General features: G+C 36.3%; 1 protein-coding gene across 1 annotated transcript; it reads right to left on the reverse strand.

The window, feature by feature from the left end:
* Positions 1 to 4,037: 4,037 nt before the first annotated feature.
* Positions 4,038 to 17,805, reverse strand: LOC129720830 (U-scoloptoxin(05)-Sm1a). The gene is made up of 4 exons (XM_055672639.1): positions 17,353 to 17,805; positions 5,142 to 5,303; positions 4,737 to 4,886; positions 4,038 to 4,483 (listed from the first exon to the last, which is right to left on the reverse strand). The coding sequence occupies exons 1-4, from the start codon at positions 17,402 to 17,404 to the stop codon at positions 4,266 to 4,268; spliced, it is 582 nt and encodes a 193-aa protein (XP_055528614.1). The 5' UTR covers positions 17,405 to 17,805; the 3' UTR covers positions 4,038 to 4,265.
* Positions 17,806 to 20,853: the final 3,048 nt, after the last annotated feature.

Here is a 20,853-nt window from a genome sequence, read left to right on the forward strand (position 1 = left end):
TGAGGAAATAGTGTTGATTCTGATTCAGATGCATTGCGAGAAATTCATGGTGCTTCTACAATAACAACGACACGCTTGTTAAATAAATGTTGTTCGCACAAAAAAAAACACTAAACAATATCGTTAAGTGTTATCGAAGTTCTTTCGAGTGTTGTTCGGTATATTCCTTAAAAGAAAATTTATGGGGAGGCTGCGGATAAAAAAATACTTGAACCACAGAACAAACGAATTGTTACTGTCTGCAGATTATGTAACTTTTGTAACTAAAAATCCTTCTTATTACAGTGTTTAGTCTCACGTCACCATTTCATACAACCCTAGGGCTGTATACCTTGTAGTATTTTTGTTTTCTTTTCAATATTTTGTTGGTTTGATCTGTCGCCATAAAAGTAAAGTAAGTATTTTGATGGCTTACGGTGTATAATTTTTGTAGAAGGATGAAATTATTATCACATCAATCAAACTTAAGAACAAACCAAGCAAATGAAACCGAATTTGGCATGTGGATGTTTTAAGGGGTAACTAATATGTCCATAATAGTTGGATGAAACACAAATTTGTGCACATCTCGAGAACTAATCAACCAAATGGAACAAAATTTGGCAGGTAAATGTTTTTAGTGGTAACAAATATGTACATAATGGTTTGAAACCCGACTCCCTCTTCTATAAGGGAGGGATCCCATGAAAATGAAACACAAATTTCGCACAGCTCAAGAACCAATCAAGAAAATACAACCAAATTTGGTATGTGAATGTTTTTAGAGGTAACAAATATGTCCATAATGGTTTGACGCCCCTCCCTCTTCTGGAAGTACATGTTTCTTCACAAATTTCTGCACATCTCGCGAACTAATCAACTAAATGGAACCATATTGGCAGGTGAATGTTTTTAGTAGTAACAAATATGTTCCATAATCGACCTCAGACAACATTTTGGATTGTAAGATGGCAACTTCCGGTTTCTGGAAAACAGCCGAAAATGGTCGATTTCCACCCAATATTATAATATCCGGATCTAGAATAATTCACAGGAGCTAAAATCGACCACAGATAGCATTTTAAATTCTAAGATGGCGACTTCCGGTTTCTGAAAACAGCAGAAAATGACCAAATACCACCCATTATGAGTTTTTCTTTAACCAGTATGCCGTTCAAAATCCAGAAATTGTCTCCAAATGCCATTATGATACCCGAAATGGCGACTTCCGGTGTCGGAAAAACAGCGGCAAATGACCAAATATCACCCAATATGGGTATTTCCGGAACCGTAATGATGCACTGGAGCCACAAATCGACTTCAGACAACATTTTGAATTGTAAGATGGCAACTCCTGGTTTCTGGAAAACAGCCTGAAATGGACAGAAGCTAAAAATTGATCACAGACACAATCTTGAATTTTAAGATGGTGACTTCCGGTGTCTGTAAAACAGCCGGAAATGACTAAATACCATTCAATATTCAATATTGATTTCACAGGCAATTTTAAAGTCCAAAATGACGACTTTCGGCTTCTGAAAAACAGTCCAAAGTGACCAAATATCACCCAATATGAGTTTTTCTTTAACCAGTATCCTAAATACCGTTATGAAATCCAAGATGGCGACTACCGGTTTGTGAAAAACAGCCTAAAATAAACAAATACTATTCAATATGAGTATCTCTGGAGCCAGAATGATGCAAGGAGCTAACAATTGACCTCAGGCACCATTTTGAATTGCTAAATGGCAACTTATAGGCAACAGTCGGAAATGACCGAATAATTCTCAATATGGATATTTCCGAAACCAAACATTGACCCTGGACACTATTTTGAATTCGAAGACGACCACTTTTAGTTTTTGGAAAACAACCAAAAATACCTCTCAATATAGGTATTTCCGGTGTCAGATTGATGCCAGAAAGTCTGCTGATAATGACAGAACAATATGAATATATTCAGAACTAAGGCGATGTACAGAAGCCAAAAGACGAGGATGTTGTCATTTCGATAAAACCAATCATTTCAAACGATTTGTTATTTGACTTTGATCATATCCTATGGCCGATTAGTCGTGCATTTGCAGACTTCAAACAAACCGCAAGGAATCAATGAACTTGGAACGTTCAAATAGTACGACACCACATTTAAATTATGTTGAGGCCACATATATCGATCAAAGCAGGTATAGTTTTAAATAGTCTTTGAATTTCTCTTCTTTCCATAACTTTTGAGCCACATATCAAATTGTTATGAAGTTTGTTATTTGTAAGTTTGAGAGATAACTCGTTCGTATGACACTAGTTATGTTCAAATAAGTCATGTAATCTTTGAGATAATAGACTTTCGTTGTTTTATTAACAATTTAATACATAACGGTTGCTTAAGTTCGATTATAATCAAATGTAATGGGAACGTGTAGGGCAGCCAAACTTTGAAACCACGTGTTCAATCATAATTCATCAGTTAACCCTTAACTAGCCCGCTCATCTGATTATAATAATCAAATCGGTTGTGTAGTTTCTGAGATATTGAAGTTTCGTGATTTTCACAAGTCGGCACATTACGAATAAAGTTACAATTCGATTACAGTAAAATTCAATAGGGTCTTCTGAGGCAGCTAGACCATTCATTTGACACTAATTTTGTGGAAATCGGTGAACGTGAGTGTGTCCAAGTAGTCTTCGGAATATGTTCCTTTGCATAGCTGGATTTCACATTTTTAAACATAACAGGCAAAGTAATAGTCCGATTGCAAAACAAATCAATAGGGTCTTGTTGGGCAATCAGACCTTCCATTTGACACTGATTTTATGAAAATCGATACAGCCATCTCTGAGTAACATGAGTAAGATTTAGCAGTCTTCAGAACACGTTTCTTTTCATAACTTTTGAACCACAAGTCCAATCTTTACGAAATTCAAAACTTAAGGGTTTTCTAGATAGCCCGTTCTTTTGAGACCAATTTTGTTCAAATCGGTTATGTAGTTTCTGAGATATTGATGTTTCATGATTTTCACATTTTTAAACATAACCTCTAAACTAAAAATCCGATTACAATAAAATTCAATAGAGTCTTATGGGGCAATAAGACCTTTCATTTGCAATCAATTTCATGAAAATCAGTCCAGCCATCTCTGAGAAAAGTGAGTGAGAATAAAAATCTGCACATACACACACACACATACAGAAAATGCTCAGCTCGTCGAGCTGAGTCGAGTGATATATGCCATTCGGCCCTTTGGAGCACTTTTATACTTTCGGTTTTGCAAGTGATTGCTATACCTTTCTAGGAGAAAGGCAAAAATATTTGAAATGCTTCATTTTCTTTACCTTTTCGTTCAAACTTACCTTCGTATAAATCACACCTCCCACTGATGAAGAGACCCCTTGCAAAAACACCCTGATATCCGTCATCACCAGTGCCATGTTTGCTTAGTCGCAACCAGGTTTTTTAGGCACTAATATGTAGCTTTCTGCTCCACACGATATGTACGGTGTACCGGCAACAAAATTAAAATTCTGCTGACCGAAATAAAAATGGAGACGAATGTTCAGTTCGCGGTCGAAGTTTCACTTTTTTGACCGATGAAAAAAGGTACAGGTAGTAGCTCATGAACTGTTCGATAACGAAAACGTTTTTTTTTTTATACCAAATGTTTTAGAAATGTATGAAACATCGGGATCGGGTGTTATGTTTTTGTCTACTTTTTCCGTTTTTGTGTACTGGTTTTTATCGTTTTCATTATGTCCATCTTGATTTGCCGTCCTTCCATGCTTCGTATACTTTTTTGTTGCCACTCGTTACTTTCATTTCCGTTAAAACTTTTGTTGTGCCTTTTGTTACAGTATTGTTTCACAAAAACACAATAAAAAAAACTTCAAATAGATTTTTAGAGAACAATCAAAGCACAATACTTCTTGCTCTGGAGCTAGAACTAGACTGCTTTACACACTAGTCGTCCTTGATCGCAGTGTACAAGTTTTGGTTTATCAATAATCAATGTCATCGAAAACAAATTACAATGTTTTTAAAATTTACAAAAAAGTCTACACGTGTTTTCTAATGAATTTATTGTCTCTCTTAAAACGTTAACTAACTACTATTTTGAAATACGATATTTTATTCCGAGAAGTCGTTACTAGGACGGAACAGATTCAAACCAAAAGGAAGATTCTAGTATGTTTTCTGCTGAGGACGGACCGGTACCCGTTCATGTATCATCTACAAAGAACTTAACAGTGAACTGTGCACCTAACCTAGAATGTTGTACATGGCACATAACTATTGCCGTACGAACCACAATGGGGATACTAGAAGTACAATCGCACCTAATATGGCGGTATGTTTAGATAAGGATAACCGATGTGCGCTATTACAGCCATCCGTGTCACATGTGAAAATGCAGGATCGATATTCAATCTTATCACCGGGGTTGCGCACGTAGTTACAGTAGTTGCCCAAATCACGCGAGGAACAGTATCTTTTGGCTCCAATGCCACCTATAAATAACAAGACGTTAGCGTTCGGGAAACAATATGAGCTTCAAAGTGGTTACAACACTGACTTTATGATAAACTAGAACACGTGAAAGAAAGCAATGACTTAGAAAGACGTGGAAAATAATACTAAAATTATTGATTATTATAAATATATTATTACAAAGCAGAGATAAAACATGCAATAACAAACACGTCCAAAATCTACTCAAAAACAGCACAGCAAGCAACTGAAAAAAGACCATTAATTAATAACCATGCATCGCCGTCGATTTGACGCAGTACTCCGCCTCGAACACATGATCGCACGGTTCCGGCTTGAACGGAGATGCCTCGTCCGCCACCAGCATATCGGAACAGTACATCGAATGTGCCGATGAGCATTGATAACACAGGATTCCAAGCGCTGCAAACAAATTAGTTATTTCTAGTTAGTAATGATAAAATTGTTAGCTAAACCCAACTTCCTATTAAACTGATTAAATGTTAAAATATCTCGAATGTTAGATAATTTATAACAGTAGCTGCATGCTTCCAACGGATTCCCCACTCCGGTGCTAATTGCTTCCATTCCATTTACCATTTACCGTGCGTGCAAAGGAGTAAGCCAAGCCTGTCCCATTGTATGCGAATAATATCAAATTTATCAGTCGCACCCTACCTTCAAAGCGACCAATGTGCTTAATGCAATACTTGGCTCCGTACACGTTGGAGCAATCCTGCGGCTTTAGGTCCGGTTTGTCGAAACGTTCGAACCACTCGCTGCACTGGAAGGGGCTGGCTGAATCGGTTCCATTGCACACGTAGCACTCGATAGCGACAGCTGGAAATGGAATGCTTTAGTTCTGCGACTACCAGTCTTATATTCATGATATGGCATTGGGGTTGACGACCGATAGTCGGAGCTGACACCTTATTGAAAGGACACAAAATCGTAGAAAAGAAAACGCTTCAAAGAAGCGTGGTTATCCGGCGAGAGGATAGTTATCTTGGTTCCTTTGTAGTTTAGATGCTGTGATCAAAATGTTGTTTTATTTATTTTTTTAAAGAGCTGTTTGGAACTGCGAGACTATGGTGCTTATTACGGTATTCCTATTACTCCTTGAAGCATTTTTTTCCTTGTTGAACAACAACTTGACAAGATTGGTACAGCATGAAGCATTGCTGGTTTAAAAATTTGTTTGTAGATTAAAGGTTTATTCTTTGAACAAAGTTTAGAATTTATGTTTATTAAAGGATATACACATTTTGTATATTTGATGCACTTTGCTTGTGTACAGATACAGAAAACTACTTCGTGCAAATCCGTAAATTCTATGTGTTTCTTCGGATTTGCCCCGGACTTTGTAGATTCCTAGAATTGAAACAAATCCGTAGATCTGCGGAATAATCCAAAAGTCTTGCAAGCCAGCTTGTCTACTCTCAATGTGCTCTTTAAAAATGAGTTTTTATCGCAAATTAGTCTCAAGTACTCAACCTTGTCAGACCCAGTTAAAATATCCCCATTCATCTTGTTGATAACGTATCTATTTTTTGGCTTAACTAAGGGAAGAAGTCCTAAGCCATTGAGGAAAAAATATCAATTAAGTTATAGAAGCATTAAGAGAGATTTTCCATTTTTACAAGTGCATATGCCAAAAAATATTTTTCTTTTTACGGAAATGCAGAACAATGGCTTTGTACATCCTGGAGGTAAATCAGGAAACTCTGAAGTAAATATGCTGTACAGGAATGGATCCAAAACCTTGGGATACTCTTGTTCTGAATGAAAATCTATCGGATTTAGTTGATTTATAGCTTGCTAAGCTTCTATTGTTGTTTGTTGGGGAGCGTTTGGAGTGCACCTGTGTTGACCAGTGTTATATTGAACTAGTTGAACGTTCCCGCCAATACTCGAGATCAAAGATTACAAAATTGAGTCATTTTTTACATTTCATTATTACATTAGCACAACTCACTTCTAGGGTTTGCAATATTCCCGAGAATAGATTTCCCGGGAAACGGGAATGAAAAATCTCAATTCCCGGGAATTCCCGGGAACCGGGAAAGGAAAAAATCCTTAGCAAAAATGAGATCTTATATATAAGATAAAGTTACATATATGTGCGACCGCCCATAACTTTACAACGGAGCGTCTGATTTGAACTGGTTCGTTTTGTTGTGTTCGTCTTCATCCAAGACAAATTGTTACGTCGAGAAAACTAGGAATTTCCATACAACGAAGAAATGAGATCGCAGAAGGCGCAATGAACAACAATAATATGACAGCAATTTGAAATAGGTGACTCTCTACAGTTATTTTGAAATCATCCTCTAAGCTACCACCGAAAATTAAATACAAATAGAAGCACGCTCGACTGGTGGCTACCGTCACGGTGATCGGTTCAACTATCTAAACATATAAAAATGCAGCTTTGTCTGTCTGTCTGATCCATATAGGCTTGGAAACTACTGAACCGATCGTGAAATTTTCTATATAAGGCTTTTAGGGGCCGAAAAAGGTGACTAAGATAGTTCGAGACCCCTCCTTTTTCTGGAAGGTAAGGGTCACATACAAATGAAACACAGATTTCGCACAGCTCGAGAACCAATCAAGCAAATATAACCAAATTTGGTATGTGAATGTTTTTTTATGTAACAAATATGTCCATAATGGTTCGACACCCAAATTAAACACAAATTTCTGCACATCTCGAGAACTAACCAACTAAATGGAACAAAATTTGGCAGGTGAATATTTTTAGGGGTAACAAATATGTCCATAATAGATTGACACCCCTCCTTCTTCTGGAAGGGTAGGGTTTCCTACAAATGAAACTCAATTTTTTTCACAACTCCAGAACTTTTTTTTCGATTAGAGTAAATGATACCAAATTTAGCATGTGGAGGTTTTTGGGGGCAAAAAATATGTTAAAGGTGGTTCAACATCCCTTCCACTTCTGGATGGGATGGCTTTTATACAAAGCAAACATAAATTTCTATTGTGATTTGATACTCCTCCGTACTCTGGAAGGAGAGGCAGGTCTCTTCCAAACAAGCTAAACAGATATTTCAACCAGGTTTTCCTGAAAACAGCCTACAATGATCGGGTCGATGCACAGGAGTCAAAACTCGACTTCATACGCCATTTATAAATTTAAGATGGAAACTACCGGTTTCTAATATGGGTATTTCCGGAATTGCAATGGTGCTCTGAAGCCACAAGTCGACCTCAGACAACATTTTGAATTGTAAGATGGCAACTTCTGGTTTTTGGAAAACAGCCGAAAATGGCCGATTTCCACCCAATATGAGTACCTCCGGAACCAGAATGATGCACAGAAACTAGAAATCGATCACATACACCATTTTAAATTTTAAGATGGCGACTTTTGGTTTCTGAAAAACAGCCGAAAATAACCAAATACCACCCAATATGAGTGTTTCTTCAACCAGTATGACGTTCAGAGGCCAGAAATTTTCTTCAAATGCCATTTTGAAATCCAAGATGGCGACTTCCGGTTTCTGGAAAACAGCCGAAAATGACCAAATACCATTAGTATCTCCGGAATCAGAAGCTAAAAATTTACACCATTATGAATTGAAAAATGGCGATTTTTGGTTTCTAGAAAACAGCCGAAAAAGACCAAAAAACACCCAATATGGATGTTTCTTAAAGCGACTCCCGGATTCGAAAAAACTGGACACTATTTAGACTTTAAAGATGACCACTTTTAGTTTCTGGAAAACAACAAAATTACTGAACACCACCCAATATGGGTATTTGCGGAATCAGATTGATGCCAGAAAAACAGCTGAAAATGATCGAATACCACTCAATATGAATATTTTCAAAATAGAGATGTACAGAAGCCAAAAGTCGAGGATGTTGTCATTCCGATAAAACCAATCATTTCAAACGATTTGCCTTTTGACTTTGATCATATCCTATGGCCGATTTGTCGTGCATTTTTAGACTATAAACAAATCGCAAAGAATCAATGAATTTGGAATGTTCAAAATTATTAAATTAAACACAAAAATGGGCGAGACGAAGTTTACCGGGTCAACTAGTTTCAAAAAAGTTTATTAATAAAAAGTTTCAAACAATCGTTTACAATTTAATTATCAATTGAAGAACAAAATTTATTCAAGTTCACTCCAGAAATTCATGAACAATCGTCTATCAATCGCCTCAGATCCGCTGACAATTTTTTGTTAAGCCCAAATAATGTAGTTCCCTTTTGTAAAACATTGCTCAAGATCGCTGAATCACCGCTGGTGTCTGACTTCTAAAATACTTCTGAATAACCGATTCAAGCTCTTACTACATTTCATTAGAAACTGAAAAGTCCAATACTTTTAGTTTGTTGAAGATAAAGCTGAGTGTTTGGCAGCCAGATTTTAGAGCATTGGAATGCCTTCGTAATTAATGTGAAATCGCGGCCACGACCCAAGTTACACTGACTGAGTTTTATTAATTTATTTATTTCTGGTCGCATTGATTTACGGGTTTCATTTTTTTTGTATCAATTTACAGGTTTCAAAATTTTTTGTCAATAAACAAAGAAAAAATCAAGCAACTATCCGCTTAGTAGTAAACTCACTAGCAAAAAAGACATGAGACGAAGAAAATATTTCTTAATATATCGTTTACTGAATACGACAGCATATATTTTTGACAAATAAATTAAGCAAATAATTTGATATTACACGGCAAGCAAATATTGATCGTCGTTTCAAGCAAATATTTGTTGCTGCTCAATATCGTATGATGCACACTATGAAGCTGCTCTACACTTCTACGACGTAAGTTTCGTGTTTTGATACGATATTTAGTTTTATTGCAATATTGTATGTAAAATTTTCCGAGGAGCTCGGGAATCCCGGGAATCAATATTCCTATTCCCGGGATCCGGGAATCCCGGGAAAAGGCAATTCCCGGGAAATCGTTCCCGGGATTGCAAACCCTACTCACTTCTGAAATATTAATATATCGCACTTTATACGTTATACGGATTTTTAAAATTTTTAAATGAGGTATGAAGTTCCACTTTTGGAAATATTGGCGAAATTGGTTATTGGCGAAATGCCATTCAAAATTTTTTCCAGAAACCGAAAGTCGCTATCTTGGGAATGATTTCTGACCTCTGGAAATCGTCTTGTTTCTGAAAATACAAGTATCGGATGGTATTTGATCCCTCTGGGCAGCCGGAAGTGGCCATCATAGATTTAAAAACTGCGGCTAAAGTTGATTGCCGGTCACTGGGAATCATCGCGATTTCGTCTATAATCAAATATGTGGTCCGTTTAGGGTTGTTTTCTGCCATCGTAGAATTCAAGATGGTATGTGGGGTCATGCCAGTTCTGAAAATTCCTACATTGGGTGGTATTCGGGCCATTCTACAGTCGTGTACAGTAGTTTTACTCTTTGTCACTTTTGAAAGAAAGAAATCGACGTAAAAACAATTGAGCATGACCATTCACGCATAGTTCTCCTCTTCATAGAAATCTAAAGACATGACGTGTGGATTTTTCGCGTGAAAAAGTGTCCAAGGTGTCTATGAAAAACTTCTAAGAAGAAAGGAAGGTTTTCTGACTACTAAAATATGAGCTTGTAAATTAATCACAAACCTACGTAAAAATTAAAAAACTTTATTGTAAAAAATTAACATATCATCGCTTTAAATTTTGATTTAGAGACAAATTGAGCAAAAAATGTCACAGTTTTGCAGGTTTCACGTAGTTTCGTGAATAATAGCGCAATTTTAAGCGATCAGATTCCTATTATTTCTCCCTAGGAGTCTTTCCTGAACATCAACGAAAAAAAATCACATGTCATCACTTTCAATTTGGATTTAGAGGCAAATTGAGCATAAAAAGTCATGTTTCATGTTTTACGTTGTTTTTTGAATAATATCTCAATTTCCAGCAATCAGATACCTATTATTTTTCCGCAAATGTCTCTCCTGAACATCAACGAACATTTTCGTGTTAGAAAACCTACATGTTACCGCTCATCTGTATAATTTAGAACACTTTAAAATGATGGTGATTACTGTATACGAGAAACGGAAGGAACAATATCAATAGGATAAACTACGTTATGGAATTCCATTTTCATGTAGCAGAAGTTTGAATTCATAAGCTGAAGTCGCCATATTGGATGTCAAAATGCCATGAGGAGTTAATTTCTGGTCTCTGGGTACCATTCTGATTTTCAGGAACCGAAAGTTGCCATCTAATAATTCAAAATGGTGTTTGGGGTCGCTTTTCGGCTTCTGTGCAATATCCCGATCATATTAAGCTGTTTTCCGAAAAATTGGTTGAAATATGTGAATCGGTTGTGTAGAAGACCCCCCCCCCCCTTTCGGAGTGAAAAGGGGTGTCAAATCATCGTAGAAACGTTTCTTGAACTCTCAAATCCTCACATTTCAAATTTGGTTTCTTTGCCTGATTAGTTCTAGATTAATGAAACCCTTCTTCAAACAACCATAAAACATGTCTTTCCCCAAAAACCTCCTAAGGTCAAATTTGGCCCCATTTGCTTGACTAGTTCTCAAGTTATATAAAAATGTGTGTTTCATTCGTATTGGATCCCTACTCTTCCAGACGAGACTGCGGTCTCGAACTACCACTTAAATATTTCTTGCTCCTCAAACAGAAGTGCTGAAGTCCTCCACATATTAAATTTGGTTCCATTTGCTTTATTAGTTCTCTAGTTACGCAGAAATTCGTGTTTCATTCCCTTCCAGAGGAAGGGTCTCAAATCAGCATAAAAACCTTCTCGCTACAAACCGGAAACCGGTTTCGACTTGGAAAATTAATCCGTCAGGAAGGTAATGGACGAACGACCAAAGTAATGAACAAAAAAGAGCTTCGTTTTTTTTGTTCAAAACATGGTTCAATCAATATTCTTGAAAACATTTTGAAATCTTAATTACATTTGTTAACAAATACTATGCCGACGAAAAATTTTTGTTTTGGCCAGTGAACACAAATATTCTTAAACAACCATTCGACTCCACTTGCATCTAACATACGCAACCCAACAAATCTGCCTTCTTCGTCTAATCGAAGATTTCTTTTATATTTTAATATTGATTCCGATTTTTATGCGTCTCATAGCACAGCTCTCACCTCCCAGTTATTAATGTCCTCTTTTATGGTCTACTTGCAAAACATATATTCATTCTACTCTTCGAACCTTTGGCACCACTTATCTTACTTCTCATACCTAATATAAAAAATCAAAATCGGGAATTTGTCATTCTCAAACTTCGTGTAAACTGGTTTACAGATTCAAAAGTAAATTACGTTCTCCAGACTTTAGTTTCGATACTTATAACAATTGTGCAATTGTATTTAAGTGTTAAGAGCATAAGTGAAAGAGGTTGTGTGCACGTGGTTCAGATCAATATAAAAATGGTCGTGAGGATTTAAATGACGTTCTAAAAAGTGGGTACAAACAGTAGCTGTTATTTTTATAACACAAATTGTGGTTGGAGTATCAACTGCTTATTAATCTTTCTATCATTAAAGCTTAAATCCATGTCTTTTCAATCTGATATGCAATATTTTTTAGCTCATGATACGGAACGTAACCTCATTTACTTTTGATGCTGGATATTCAACGATTCAGTAAAGCCTCCATTCGGTTCGATTACATTTTAGAAGGAGACAGACTGAAATTGTCTCTACGGCGTTATAGAGGATGAATAAAAAAATATTGCAAAGGTAAATAGTACGAGGGTGGTACCCAAGACACGACCGCATGTTTGACGTAGGACTACGATAGTTTTATATTTCATTTAGAGAATTCAGACTTTGTTCGATTTGACCACGTTTCACTTTCGACACGATTTGACTTTGGCACACATGAGCCAAAAACGAACGGTTATGTTTAATCATAATTTATAGTTTTCTTGTTTTGCTTTTAAACAATTCAAACTCAACAACCACCAAGAGAAAGGCATTTTGTCCATTATGTTGCCGAAACCGAAACCAAAATAGACATGATCAAAGCAGTACTTAATACCGTGCTATACTTCTAATTACTCGGAAGGGTCATATCAAGTGTCTAAGTCGTTGAGGGCTTCATGCGGACGTTGCGTTCCGAATACTTCCAGATTATTGAGCCTAAATCCATCAAACGACACCTCTAACAACTTACAATCCTAAAACTAGTTCATTGGTGGCCACATATTGTTAAGGTCCTATGCCACCAGAAAGTCATAGAAAGAAAAGCGTTTATTTTTAAAAATAATTTAGATTATTTATTTGCAGACATCTATTTGAGAAGAAAAAAATACTGTTTTTAACATTGATGAATACCTTTCATCCTAATGCAGTCAAATTTCTTTAACACGCGCAAAGGCAATTTTTTATATAGGTCCTAACTAAGGACGATTCAGTAGAAAGCAAACTTCCGTTCATCTTCAATTGCGCTTGTGAAAGATAGCTCACTCACCGATTTCAAAGCAGTCAGTCATTGTCAGTTTCTTACAACTGCTTAGCAAAGAAGTCACTTAAAAAAATCCTGTATTTACAAGTTCGTTGGAAAAGTGACGATAAAGAGTTGCAGTTTTTAGTGGAAAATCTTTATTCACAAAAATTTTGAAATTGACATTGGAATTTATGAGGATGTAACATGTAACAGTCATTTTTTTTTTCATTTTAGGCCAATTGAAACATTTATTCATTAAGCAGAACCAGAAAAAAATTAATCAATTTTAAGATACCAACGAAAAAACAAACAACAAAATGCCATATTTAAAAGTCAATAAACAATAAGATAATAAACCTAGCTCGGTTTGATAAACAACATTAACCTCTCCAACTGATGTTTGCATATTACAAGGTTGGCAATGACAGGTTGTGTTCATATGTTTAGTATCTTTACACGGTTGTGTTTATATGTTGTGTTGTGCAACAGGTTGTGTTTATATGTTTAGTAATATTTTCCTGCAGATGCTGATGTAATATTTTTGTAATTGAAAAATATGAATATGAATGTTTAAAACCTAACGTCAAGATGCATATAATTCGGGTTTTCTCTATACCACAACCGCGTAATGCAACTAGGGTTGTCATATTGAATTAAATTTATTTAACTGGAAAATATAACCATCAGTACAGCTTAAACGAGCTATCTGAACTATCTGTTTAAAAATCTTTACGAAGCATATTGGTTTTCTATTGTCTTTTAAATAGCTTATAGTTGATCATTTAAATAAATCAGAGAAAAACAGAGTGTAGAATTCGAAAAGACAACAACCCAATGCAACTTCTAATTTTAGGAATTTGAAAGAAGTTTTTATCACTAAACATGGATATGAAAATCACTACGGTTGCAGTTCAAATGCCATCTACTCGTCACGACAACCAAAAGGAAACGAGCAACGGGGAAGCAAACTTCTGATTAGTAGAATGTTAACACAACTTTTGTTGAAGAGATATTTTAATTATTATATAACAATCTTTCGCAATATTCTACCTGTCGATTAAGACATCGGCGTTTGAAATCTGTTCAGGGATAGTAATACAATAAGCACTTTAAAACGATGAAAAAACATCTGTTGCAGCTATATAAAGCGAGCTCGTGATTGGTTGAAAGCTTCGAAACTGAACTAGAAGAAGTGGATTTCAACTGAACTTTTTACTAATTTACTGTTCATCGTACAATGTACAACGAACAATGATATGCCAATTATTGTATCAAATGCTTTGGCAACCGTCGTCGTTCGATCAAAGCATTGGTGGTCAAAATCTGTTCAGTTGTAATCACATATTGGATGCAACATCCAACATCGTGATATACTGTTGCGTACAAAATTATTTTATCCCCGGTCGCACAGTGTAGTGTGCGAACACGCACCACAGTACGTCGACAGCAGCTACATTGTTTCCACTTGACTTGACTGCACACAAATGGCAATCGAGTGCTACTGCACTGACGACGAGCGACCGTCTTCTCATACATAGCCGGGGCAGTACTGTTGCCTGTGTCAGCATGTTTACTTTCAAGACATCAGTTTTAATAACATTCTCACAACAGATCGTTTAATTGTCTGATAAAGGAGGTTGTTACTTTGTAACTTTCCGAAAAAGCTTTACTTTCAAGACATCAAAATAGTCTAGGTTCATAGAAGCAAATGTTAGTTGACCTATTGGGACGGGTAGATTCTGTCAAATTTTTTTTTGCCACTGAATAGAGGTTGTCATAGCAGGCAGTTGGTGTCCACTCATGAAGTCTGTGCCAGGAGTGCTCGCATGTGATTGGTACATTGTTCGTAAAAATACGACCTTGAAACTTTTCATCAATTTTCACTGTTTAAAAATTAAGTAACAATGATATATGAAGAATCACAAAATTGTCCATCGTTTTATCAATCCAACGACATATTGATTATTGTGATCCATCATGTGGTTACATCAGTATTACCATTTAAAATCTTTCATTCCGACGTTACATCTTGGTTTTTAGTTTCCTCAGAATGTATCTCGATATAGTGCGGTTAGACGTAGTCCTACGTCAAAAAAATTACATCAAAAGTACGACATCTAATATCTAATATCTTTTTAATTGCACTTTTTCGTAACAACAAAACAATGTTTAAACCCAAAAATCTATATTTGCGCCTTGTTCTCGTTCAAGATCCCCTGCTAATGCGGCCTAATTGAAATAGACTTACTCGCTAATAAAATTATTTCTGACTCATGTGATCTTTAAACGCACGCCCTGTCATGCACCCGCGTTCGTACAACGCTCTGCTCCACCTCGTTTAAAAAACCATTGAAGCCGTTGAAAGCACTTCAGTGAATGATGCTAACGATTGCTCCTTCTAGATAGGGTAGTCAGGATTCTTCACAATTGCCAAAACAAAACGAAACCTTTCGATGGAAGATGGCTGATAAAACAATGAATGCTTGATGAAAAAAGCCACTCACCATTATCAAATCTCTACTCGCTTGCCACCCTATACTATCAGATAATGATAGAAATTTGTTCGATGGAAAAACGACATTGGCGATAATGATAGACTGCAGATGGAAGAGGCGTGACAATTTCTTCGAAAAGAGCAAATCTGATGGAGCGGGTAAAATTATGCTGAATTTAGCACAATTATCGAAACAGTAGCCTGTCTGTTGCACTAACCAAGCGGGATGCCACATGTACAAAATAATTCGAAGTCAGAAAAACTTTTACCAACTACTACAGAAACTATACTGTTTTTTTTTTCAAGTTATAAAAATATCAGTTTTGACCTGAATGTAACGCACATTTGAGCTGTAAACCATTCAAAGATTTTATGAAACGCTGCTCGGTGCTGACTAACTGATTAAGTACAAGTTTATCAAGAAATGCGTGTTCCACAATATCCCAATGATGTTCGCAGTCAAAAAATAGAGATCTGAAAAACAGGATACATAAGCCGACCTGTTAAATTTTCACTTAAAGTTAGAAAGTTCCATCAAATATCCCACATCCAATTTAAAGCATACATAACCAATTATATGTTGAAGACCCAGAAGCAAATGAAATAGCTACAAAGCAAAACCAACAAATATTTGAAATCTAAGATGAAACAAAGAACCCAAAATGTACAGATATAGTGGTAAATAGATGATCAATTTTTTACATCTAAATCAGAATGCAATGTGGCAACCCTGTTTACCATCGGCGGATGTGATTATTTATAATCTGCTCTCACCCGTTGTTATGTCGGAAGAGCTTAGGTGTATTGAAAAAGTTTAAGTAAGGGTTTCACAGAATTTTGAAATAGTGCCTGAATAAGCTTGATATTTGAAAACTTTTTTTCGCGGAGAGAAACTGGAATAATAGTTGAACGGATCACGAAGCCACTTTGAACACACTCCAAATATATTAAAAACGCGCTATATTTGATTGCTCTATGCCGTGAAAAGAGAATTAGGTACTATCCCGATGAACTTTTCTCACCAAGCATACATTTTCCATTATTAGTCATTGTTTAACTGTCCTATCGTGGGGTGAGATGCTATTCGTTTTTCGCTCAGATAAAAAACCGACATTCTTGTAATAATGTAAACCATTTTAAATTTTCAGTAAAAACAATTGCACAAAACCGTAAAAGCACAGTATACGGATGGTATGGTCTGGGTGATGAGAAAGCCACATTCACAATTTCGATTTGCAAAATCCTTTCATCATTGTAAATGGAGTGTAATTCCTTCGATAAGGGAGAGAAATATAGACGAATAGTTGCATTTCATGGTTTTCACGCTAAAGCCGATGGAAATGTTGCACAATTCGAAGTGCTGTTCGGTTAAATTAACTTAAATAGTCAAATTATACAGAATAACTGATAACTATGCATTGTGTTTGTTAATACGCTGAACCTTCTCTACCTGCACTATTCGCCCTAATTGCCAATCCGGCTTTGCGTGGCGTTGAAGCTTAGGATTGGCCTAATAAGATACGGTAGTTTCTACATCATACATAGACGAAGGAGACAAAGGAACCGAGCGGAGTCTCTTGTTTAGTGAATAAAGTGCAATTGCCATGGTTACTATGGGTACACAATGGAGGACAGATCCTGCATACTATGCCAACTATGGCTGTTATATTGGATTACCGTGGGAAAAGGAAGAGACTATTAGTTGTTAATTTGTACTTCGTCTCCTTTCACTAGATAATTGAAAATGTGACTAGGATGTGTGCTTAAAAAGGTAATTCAATATTGTTTTCATATACAGCAGCTACTGTACAGCTGTACGAAAACTTTTGATAAACCCATACTTCTAGGCCATTCTGGTAGTATTCGTGTTAACATCAGAAAATGGCAAAGTTGGGAGATTTAATAATTTCATAGAAAACAATAGGATTATCAAAATTTCAGTAGCATGCATACCAGTTTTAATAAATGTTACATATAGGATGGTTGCAATCAATATTCGGTGCATTTTTGTATCCTGAATGCTGAAGCTTTTTATCGTTCTCACTACGATGGGTCTGGCACTGGGCGTGCACGAAATGTTCGGCGTAATCCTTTTGGCTGCGGTGAAATCCAAAATTTAAACTTTTATCTTGTGAATTTCAGATTATGTGAAGATGGTGCAGTACCGGTAACACTAAACTAAGCTTTTTACTTTAATAAATCCACATTATATATTTCAACAATTCAAACCACTTGTTTCTTCATTGATCATTCAGCTAAGCTTCAACTACACAGCAAATGTACGATCACCTATCCACAACCACTACCGTTGCTGCGCTTATTTCATTCATACACGTATACTGACTGAAGAATGGACTCCGCACAACACACGTGCGAACAGACCAAAACAAACTCATAGACTGATTCATCAACATCACCGGCGAAAAGCGTGAAGCAGAGCCTGGTGCTATTCATCGAGTCTGCATGAACACTTGGCTGCTGTTCACATCTGTTCACGCGAACTAAAACTCTACCCAGAAGTGCACGCGCGAATTAAACAACGCAGTTCAGTAAAAGCATATTTTTTCTCATTTTTCAAATATTTGTTGAAATTTTTTGTGAGTACTCCTTATTCTAAGGTCAAAAAAGTGTGTAGGGGGAATAGGGGCATAATGAGCACCCTAACTTGGTTGCTGATTTACCCCTAAAAGCCGCAATGTTGTTTTAAAACAACACTACTAAAAACGTTTTATATAATACGTATTTTAGTATTTTTCAGAAATATAATTCATTAGAACAGCTCTCTACACTCTAACGAAGAAAACTTAACAGCTGGAAGTACTGTATTCGAATGTTTTGTTTTTATTTTTGCTGTCAAAATTTCGGAAACGAAAAAAACATGGCGAGATTTCCGACTGGTGGTGACTGTCTTTGAAAATAAATTTTAAAATAAGGTTAGGGGTTAGTGAAAATGTCTGAATTATCGGTAATTATACTAACAAAAGGTCAAGTTTAAAGTTACTATTAACAAAAGTAATTGTTTAGACTTTATTCTGCGATAAAGTCACAGTGTTGTTTAAAAACAACATGATAAAATTTGCACATTATTAAGTAAATCTTTCAATTTTTTTATGCATATTGGTTAGTTTTAAGGCAGTAAATCTGTTAAACATAGATTTTATGTTTTCAGATGATTTTTTAACGTCGTGCGCCTTTAAGGGTTAAGCATGGAAAACGACAAAAATTTTAAGCTGTCTTCAGTGCAAAACTTGAATTAACTATCTATAATTAAAGGTACACTATTCACAAATTGAAAAGTTTATCGTATAATGGTGAAAAACACAAATTAGATTCATGCATCAAAATCTAGCAATCAGTCTATGTGTGGGGCACAATGAGCACTCCACTGGGGCATAATGAGCACCCACGGGGTATAATGAGCACTTTTATAGAACATATCTTGAAACTGTGTAGAAGTACAACTAATGGGCCAACGTTTGTCGCGAGATGCCGTGATACTTGGCGGCTTGTTTCGTGAATGCCCCGTCGCACCTTATGGTGGCCAATTTTGCCTGCAGTCCCTTTTTCTGACCGATTCGGTCTCAATGATTTTCTAATATATGTTCGCTCCATCACTGTAAACAAACACTGACTATGGAAACAGACAAACCCACAAGTCTACTGAGATGAATTTCAGGAAAGTTCATGTGACAAGGTTGCTCATTTCACCCCACCTAAAGGTGACCATTTCGCCCCTATCGAATTAGTTAAAGTTGACATGAGATTTTAACACTAATTATAGCTTAAAATCAAAACTTCAATGATGGTGAAATTTGGGGTACGACCAATTTGATTTTTTCGGGTTAGTAACGAAAGGCTGGAACTCAAAAGGCTGAAACCCGAAAGGCTGAAAAGTATGTTTCATAACGAAAGGCTGAATGCACAAAAGGCTGAAACCACAAAAGGCCGAATGAACGAAAGGCTGAAACATGAAAGGCTGAAACTTTTGAAACAACTTTTAATTGGTTTGTGCAACGGAAAATTAATTTTCGGCAACGTTTCCTGGATGATTCAGGGCGAGACGGCCAAAGGCCGCGAGTGTGCGCCGGCGACCCGCCGGGGCAGCCCCCCCCCCCCCCGCAGAAATCACCTCTGTATAGGTTCGTTCGTTTTCCTAGGTCTACTGACTCGTAGGGGTGATCCCCTAGTTTAGTCCGAACGAGCGATAGAGAGTGAGGACAGCATACATCTCGGACAATCGAGTCGGCCGTAGGCCGCGAGTGTTCTTTTAGAAATTAACTTTGTGAATTTCAGCCTTATGATTTTTCAGCTTTTCGTGATTCAGCCTTTCGTGTTTTCAGCCTTTAGTGTTTCAGCCTTTCGTAGTAGACCCGATTTTTTCAATATATTTCCATATTTTAAACAGACAAATTACTTTTGTTCTACATAAAGAGATACTGTAGTAACTATGGAAGAGTTCCACATACCATATTGTATTAAAAAATGCGTAGTTTCGCATAAAAGAGGGGTGCCCATTTCGCCCCGTGCGCTCATTATGCCCCTAATCCCCCTATACAATAATATAGATGTTAGGTTGCACCAGTGAACGGAATACTTTTTGACATTATGTTATTGCTATTATCTGTCACGATGATTATTTTGTTTAGAACATAAAAAATTAGTACAATATCAATACAAATTTTGAGTTAAATCAAGAGTATACATTTATATTTTCAACATCATGCGTCATGATTTAATCAGTTAAGATCCCAATACATAAATAAGCCAATAACATTCCCACGGCAAACATTCAATCGTGTCTTAGAGACAATCGTTCTATTTTTTGTCATCGTGATCTAAAACCTGTTAGTTTGGTAGAAATTTAAAGTAGATAAGGCCACACAAGTCTTTTGGAATATTCGGATACTATCGACATGATTTCCTTAGTCTAACTACTCTAAACAGCTCTTTATCTTTCGTAGGTTTGAATTTATGTTCCATATATATTTTTATTGCATTTGCACAAGTTCTTGACTGACTGCATAGCAAATTTTTCTAGTGTAAGTTTGCCTGCATATTAAATTAGTTTTTCACTAAAATCACTCGCATAAAGATGATGTCAAAATAAGAATCTATTTGATCAAGATTGTTGACCATGCGCGGTGATTTTGTTTGTTAATGTAACTCATGTATGTATAGTAGGTCTAAGTCCATTTCAGAGTGCTATCAGTTATAGGTTATCCACTTATTGTATCCTTTCTTGTAACGATCCAATAGTAGTGGAGTTGGTTGTTCATGTTTTGTTGATTAGTTCAAATATTATTTTATGCACCGTTTTTTTCTAATTTACACCTAGTCTATTGTTTCAATTCGGTTTAGAGCTTAACTTTTTGTTTAGAGACTCTGCCGGCGAAAAGTTTCAGCAACACTTTGGTAATCTGAAAACGATTTACTATTGTTTTTAGTTTTTTGAAA

This window comes from Wyeomyia smithii, chromosome 2, assembly GCF_029784165.1.
Source record: "Wyeomyia smithii strain HCP4-BCI-WySm-NY-G18 chromosome 2, ASM2978416v1, whole genome shotgun sequence".
Classification (NCBI taxonomy): Eukaryota; Metazoa; Arthropoda; class Insecta; order Diptera; family Culicidae; genus Wyeomyia; species Wyeomyia smithii.

What these genes read in the sequence shown, in the direction of transcription:
- LOC129720830 (XM_055672639.1), bottom strand. Translation starts at nt 17,404, where the DNA reads ATGCACCGAATATTGATTGCAACCATCCTATATGTAACATTTATTAAA. An exon ending in TGTAACATTTATTAAAACTG is followed by an intron (nt 5,304 to 17,352) that starts GTATGCATGCTA and finishes TTCCATTTCCAG; the next exon opens with CTGTCGCTATCGAGTGCTAC. An exon ending in CAAATCGACGGCGATGCATG is followed by an intron (nt 4,484 to 4,736) that starts GTTATTAATTAA and finishes TGTTATTTATAG; the next exon opens with GTGGCATTGGAGCCAAAAGA.